This window comes from Acanthisitta chloris, unplaced genomic scaffold, assembly GCF_000695815.1.
Source record: "Acanthisitta chloris isolate BGI_N310 unplaced genomic scaffold, ASM69581v1 scaffold1598, whole genome shotgun sequence".
Lineage (NCBI taxonomy): Eukaryota > Metazoa > Chordata > Aves > Passeriformes > Acanthisittidae > Acanthisitta > Acanthisitta chloris.
The window spans coordinates 50,365-57,394 of NW_008685161.1; the positions used below are offsets into that span (position 1 = coordinate 50,365).

Below are 7,030 nucleotides of genomic sequence, written 5' to 3' on the forward strand. Positions count from 1 at the left end.
AAAATGTTCCAAAGCTGTTCATTAGGCATTTTGCATGACTGGTTACCTGAGTAATGCACATAGTATTATTTCTTCCTCCTCAGTAGAAGCTTTCACCTTTTTTACAAACAGAAGAATTGTCCACACTGCACTGTGGTACTGTATGTATAGCTTTTTCCATGTTGAAAATTATGCAGTCTTCAGAGACAGGGATCATTTTCATAACTATTTTGTAGGTGCACAGATATTTAGTATTAATAATGCTAGAAAGCAATAGCTAGTGAAAACCCACAGGTGGCAATGAACTAGCTGATTTTTTAAATTATTTTTAGAAGTTATTAATGAAAACATTTACATATATAACTATCCATGTAAATATCCAAAACTCAGTACAAAACTGTGGCAGGAGGTAACAAGAAAACCAGAGTGTCCACTTGTCTTCCTATGCCGTATCAAACAGGTCTAGTATGTGTGAGATATTGACGAATATGCACATTTGTTTCACTAACCTGTTTAGCTGGCCCTTTCAAAATGAAGCCAAAGGCAAAACTCCTTAAATGTGAGGGGAAAATGCTGGAGCTGTCTAAGTCCAGTCTCTTCAGCCCATAACTATAGCAACAAGGTGCCTCTTGGGAAGACAGCAGTGCACTCTTGTTGGCACTTCTTTGATGGAATAAGGTAACCTTATCCACTCGCCAATCAGAAAGTAATCAGTTACATCCCAAAGTTCCGGCAGTAAAAAGAGAAATGCCAGGTTTGCCTTTGTTGATGGAGGGAAGCAAATGTTAGTTAAAGAAGATGCCCCACACCCCAGAAACAAACATCATGACTCCTTCTTCCTACTCAATATAGATTCACTCAGATTATTTAAAAGACCATTTGTAACATTTTGGAAACAGCCCAGCTTTTCAACAATCACTATTACTTGTCTACTTTCTAAACTTACTTGCTGCAGTGATGACAGTCAAGTACTTTGAAAACGCTCAAAAAGTTGTTATCTTTCCTTTCAGAGATCCTTTGAGACTGTGAAGAGTATTTAAAGAAGGAAGACGGCATGAGATTGGATTCAGTGCAGTAAAGTAGGTTAGTTTGAGGACAAGACAAGAAGTCATTATTTGGACCTTCTTGTGTTGCCGTGATGAGAACTTACCATTGCTTCTGGCTGCTGTTTTGGGCTGGTCAGCCCCACCAAAGTTTCTTAACTCCATTATCCAAAAGGACTAGTGGCTTTCCAGAAAAGGAAAAGGTTTTGGTGTTGTCTGGAAATAGCAAGCAAGACCTTCATCGTTCCAAAAGGAGCTGGATGTGGAATCAGTTCTTTTTATTGGAGGAGTACACAGGAACTGACTACCAATACGTTGGCAAGGTAAGTTTCTTTCATACGCATCTATGTTTTGATTTTAGAAGCACTGGAAAGCCAGCAGTAGCAAGTAGGTAAGAACAGTGCCTGCTACAGCTTGCAGTTCGCCTTCCTGTGTGCCCAGCTTCTGCTGAGGAGTAATTCAGTGGAAAGGTCAGTACACTTCAGCTTCAAATTGTTATCAATAAGCTCTTGCTTGTTTTACCAGGAAGTCCCATAGCAAATAATGGGCAATTCTGGTACAGATTTTACTTTTTGGGGTTTTTTTTGTCTGGGCATAATGCAGCTTAATTATAGGCCAGATTTTTAGCTTTAAAATGTAGTATGTGTTTTCCCTCATACCCATTAATTTTGCTTGAGTCAGACTATATAAACCAGAGGAGGTTTTGGTCCAAGATAGTTAGGATTCACACTACCTACATTTTTGGTGAGGATTCTCTCTACCTAGGAAAAGGCAATTGTTTCCCTTTTTATTCCCCTCTGCACACAACCATGCTGCAGCCATTTTCTGATGAAGTTTCATGGTGTCACTGAGGACTCTGTGACATGACCTCCATACCACAAACCATGCTATTACAAAGCATGGTTGAAGCACACTGTGCTTATATGCTAAGAAGCAACAGGCAACTGAAAAATTTAATTCCAAAGCATGCTGACAGTTAGTAAAGGGTCTGTGAAAAACGATTTAAAAAACCATCACAGCTTAACTCAGAAAATGTCTGCCTCCTTGAGCAGCAGACCCCCATGTAGGTAACAGCCTTTATGTGAACTGTAGAGCTAATGCACCTGTGGTAAGAATCTAGAGAGAGTCTATATTGCCCAAGGTGCCATAGTCTATAGGAGTCTGTCTCACAGAATGCAGAAATTGTGCTATTGATCATGACATTCAAAGCAGAAACAATACAGCTTGGTTTTCCAAACTAAAATGGGGTTGTGTCTGATCTAGTTTGATCTCTCAAGCCTTTTAGCAAAGGCTGCAGATCACAGTGGTTTGACATTTTATCTCCCTCTGCAAGCTTCTGAGCATTCCCATGAGAGATGGTGGCTGCTTTTCTTGCCTGCCAATCAGCTGTCAGTCAAAGTTGGATGCGACACTCCTTTCCTGCTAAATGGCTGCAAGGCATGATTCAAATGAAGAACTACTCAGCTAGTGTAATACTCATAGAGCTCCAAACAGGATAATCAGCATTCATGAAGGGTACCATTGAGCCTAATCTACAGGAAAAGGCCAAAGGCAGAGAGTCCTCAGAGAGGAGAAGTAGAGAAGGAAGATAACAGGGTAAGAAAAAAAGCCAAAAGAGAGTAAGAGGAATTAACTAGAAAGACAGAGGTGGAAGGGAAGGAAACTTTACAAAGAGGAATCAAGATGGAAAGAAGGGGGAAATGGCATCAAATGGGGTAGAGGATAGGAGTTGGGAGAAAATGTTTGTCTATAGGGAGCAAAATCAAAAACAGAACATGAGACAGTGAAGGGGAAAAAAACAAAAAACACAACAGGTAAGAAACATGGAGTCAAGGAATAAAAAAAAGAAACAAATTGAAAGACAGCAGCCCTCCTGTTTCACAGTCTGCTGGGAGTGGTCAGGGTAATGGGGATGTCTTTCTCCAAAGATAAATTATGTGGTCCTGAGGCAAGTCCTACAATCTGTCATTTTCACTCTTAATTTTGACTTTAAGCCTGCTCAGCCTCCCATTCTCTCCACTGAAGAATTAGAGTAGAAGCTATTGACTTCAGAGGGACTAATAGGGGAGTGAATATTCCTGCAGAATGAGTTTGCTGAGAGGCACTTAAAAATGGTCTAGTTGGACCAGAAAATCAAGAAAGTTTGAACAACAGTCAGAGAGAAAAAAATGTAGATGTTATTTTTACAAGTTGCCCTTCCACCTGTTTATACTTTAATGCACTTAGTTATAAAGCATAGAAACAACACATAATGTATAAATGTCATTGATTCTGTGTTCCTGGGATGTTCACAAGTGGCCTTTCACACATCTTTCAAATGCCACAACTTCTCACACCCTTGTAACTGAACAATTAGCCAAGAGGCATGGAAGAGCAGGCATTTATTATGAGAGAAAGTTGAGTATTGGTGTGAGGATAAATGATAGAAACAGCAGAATGTCTCCAAATTGAGGTAACCAGGCAATTTAACTGAGCAATTAAACTTGATTTGTGTGGGCAAATGAGGATAATGAACATGTTTATGAAGCATATTTTTTTATCACAGGACTAAATGTTAACCTTAAATATGAACTGAAAATGGTAGCAATATAAAGAAGAAATGTGAACAGGAACATCTTTTAAAACAATAGCAATATATGCATGTAAAGGGGAATAGTATGTATGTTTTATGGTATAAGCAGTCAGACCTCAATCTTCTAGATCTTCCATGTAAGCTACCATAAAAAAAAAAATCTTTTACTTGGGCTGGTTTTACTTTTGCCTTTTCATTTTTTCAACATCTGTTTAATCTAAATGTCTATATCAAAATTTGAAATTTAAGAAGTCTGTTGTGAAAGATTCTAACACACAGCATTATATCTATGAACTGCACAAATTACAGTTGTAAAATCCTGTAACTGTTTATACTACAAAAAGCACATTTACATCATAGTAGTTTTAGAGAGAAGGGGAAGAAAAGTGTAAGGGAATGCATTCAGGTTTGAGATAGTAAAAAAGAAGGGTAATCTCTCTAGAGACAGAGCTCAAGGCAGGACTGAAGACAATGCTGAAGCATCACCCAAGTCATAGACCAGAGCACTATTGTGCTCCATACCCTGTATACTCTTTATCCATTGAACCCAAATGCTTTCCATCCTGTAGGAGTTAACTGCCAAAGCACATAGGAAACAAAGGAGCTTTTTTTTGGTACCCATGGGTACTCTCAGCTATTAAAAAGTACTCCCCAATTTTGTCTTCAACACACTTTACTGTCAGCCCAAATATGCAGCTGTATCACACTGGACAAGGATATGTTGCTGCCAACAAGTAGCTCACAGGGTTATAAATACAAGTTGATTGTGTGCTGTGAATCTGCCACCAGATCCATCGTTTTATTATCCATTCTTGTATTCCTGAATTTCATTCCTGTATATTTGTGAAATAAATTCTTTTTAAAAGAGCAGAAATTCACACCTCCAGTCATTGTAGTCTCAGACATAATAATGAGGAACTTGAAGAAAAGTTCTAGGCTGGAATTATTCATTGCACTGCTGAATAACTTGTGAACTACAGCTATTCATTGAAGTGTGACTGATGGGCACGGTGACATTTTAACCTGAAGATATCTTTTCTTCTGGTTCAGAAATTATGGCACTTGGCAGGGACTCAATCCCAAAATAAAATAAGAGGATTACATGAGCATTAAAGCAGAGAAGTGCCCAGCACTACTACCTAGCCAAAATTTGCAAGATTTCAGTTGGGTTTTAAGAGAGATCTAGTTGTACCTGTGGCTGCTTAGTACAGTTTTAAAGGGATGGGGTGAATGGATCTTTAAATCACAGGTAAACAATGAAGTGGTACTGCAGCTGTATATAGAAATACATGCTATATTCCCTAGAGGTCTTCAGATATTCCAGGTAGGGGGAGAATGAAAAACATCTGCCCTGTTCCAAGATTTTACTCAGAGGTATAGTTACCATTTGTATGCACATGACAGCCTTGCGTGGCTGTCCCATTGGCTATATAAAATCCATGTACTGACATCTGTCATTGAGGTTGGAGCACAAACCTAGAAATCGTTGTTGAATAAAGGGATAGGATGCCACTTTCTTTAAGACTAAAGAAAGAGCTGAACAATTCTTAAATCTTACTCATTAACCCAGAAATGGCCTCTGGCAGGCTGCAATGAAAAGGACCAGCTTATTTTCCTGGGAACAGCAGGCACAACTGTAGAACAGTTTTGTAACACTCTGTCTGTCTGGCTCTGAAAGGAAACTTCCAGACATACTTTTCATTTTTGCTGTGTCTTATTGATGTTCATATAGTTCAAGCAGTATGCTCGCCTGGAAGCTATCTGATGTTACTACCTGTACAACCCATCATAAACAATCAACCTCTGCTGACAACTCCGTTTTTCAAGGAAGATAAAGTCAAAGTCCTGCTGGTATGTGGCTTGGCAAAACAGAAAGGATACTGTGTTACTGTATGCAAACCCAGAATCCTTTTGTTTGGTGTTAAAGAACCACTGGGAAAGATAAATTCCCTTCTGTCAGGAATGGTTTAAGGTACTGCTGATCCTGCTTTGGAGGAGGAGGGGATGATCTAAATGTTATCACAGTATAGTTTCCTTACTGTTTTTCTTTCTTTTGTTTGATTTTACTTCTGGCTACAACTATTCTGAAGGCAAGCAGAACTGTGTCTTGCAGTGTATTTCACCAGAAGCAAATCAAACAAAAGGCAGAATCTCTCCAAGCCATTTCAAGTAGAGGGACTAAGTAATGTACTGAGGCAAAAGTATCTGGCTGTGAACACAGACAAGGGGCTTTATAAACAAAGAAAATTAATTGTTGTGTAATACAGTCCATGCCTTTTCAGCATTTGACGTAGTAATGTGTCACATTACTTTAATGGTTAAAAGGTATCATAACTTAATTGAATGGCATGAAAACTAGCAAGAGAAATCTTCACTTTGATTCAGATCTTTCGTATGCTAGTATTCTGTACTTACCTTCAAAATTATTGTTCTCCAAAAATGCAAGATGTGAAAAGTCAAACTAAAATGACTCCCCATCTGCACTTTTAACATCCTTTATGCAGTTCTATTGGCAAACACTTGCTCAGTATTTGTTTTCTTTGTCTTGTAACTTGCACTGTGATATACGGCTGATGCCTTCAATTTCCTATTCCAAACATAGTGACTATTTATCTTTATGAGGCCTAGAGTTAAAAGTTATCCTTGTAACTTCAATTTATTCAGGGAGTATACTCAAAGCATTTTTTAATTTGTTTTTGATGCTCAGAGTATCCTATCTCCGGGTCTAGATTCTGCATTCTGCATTCAGAAGAACTGGCAGCCCAAGAGCCAGTCTCTTGGAACCATCTCTCAGTCCTCAGCAATTTCTGGGCTTGAAGTGGCCCACAGCAAAACTGCAGACAGCTATCAGTCAGTCTTAGGTCAGCATCAGTCAATCTGAGTCGCTCTGTGGGTTGCAGCACTGCCCACAGTGTACATAAGGCTCTGGGCTGGACCCCTGTCCCTGGCAAGTCCTCAACAGTCTTTTTCCACAGCTAAATACGCACATGAAATTTGGCTTTACACTGTGCCTTTCAAAGGACCTCTACAACAGAGAAGGGGGGCAACTAAAGTTTTGCATCTTTCCAGATCTAGGCTCCCTCCAGCACACCATCTCTGTGAGAGTGCTGCAGTCCTTGAGGAGCACTAATGACCATCTGTACCACTCCCTGCAGAGGAACTTCTCTCTTAGCAGGACACAGAGCTTTTGTGGGCCATTTATTGCACTCCCGCTCATGCTCCTGACAACAAAGTCACAGGATCCTTTACATGTACCAGTATTAGTTAATTATGATGACATGTTTAACTCTGTGGTGAAAGAAGCATTAAGACCAGCCTTTTACATAATGAAACTGACCTTCTGCACAGCTAAAAGTCAGAAATTTCAGTAATGAGATTGAAAAAAACAGCACCAAAATCAGAGTTCTTAGCTCCTTCTCCATCCTGCCTCCCCCAC

At 39.4% G+C, this 7,030-nt stretch overlaps 1 protein-coding gene across 1 annotated transcript in view; it reads left to right on the forward strand.

The window, feature by feature from the left end:
- The first annotated feature begins 985 nt into the window (after positions 1 to 985).
- The window catches only part of CDH6 (cadherin 6, type 2, K-cadherin (fetal kidney)), a 47,979-nt gene continuing 41,934 nt past the window's right edge, over positions 986 to 7,030 (forward strand). Inside the window, exon 1 of the mRNA XM_009079615.1 lies at positions 986 to 1,345. Within this exon, the coding sequence (XP_009077863.1) occupies positions 1,118 to 1,345 (228 nt within the window). The 5' untranslated portion in view covers positions 986 to 1,117. The remainder of the gene's footprint in view (positions 1,346 to 7,030) is intronic.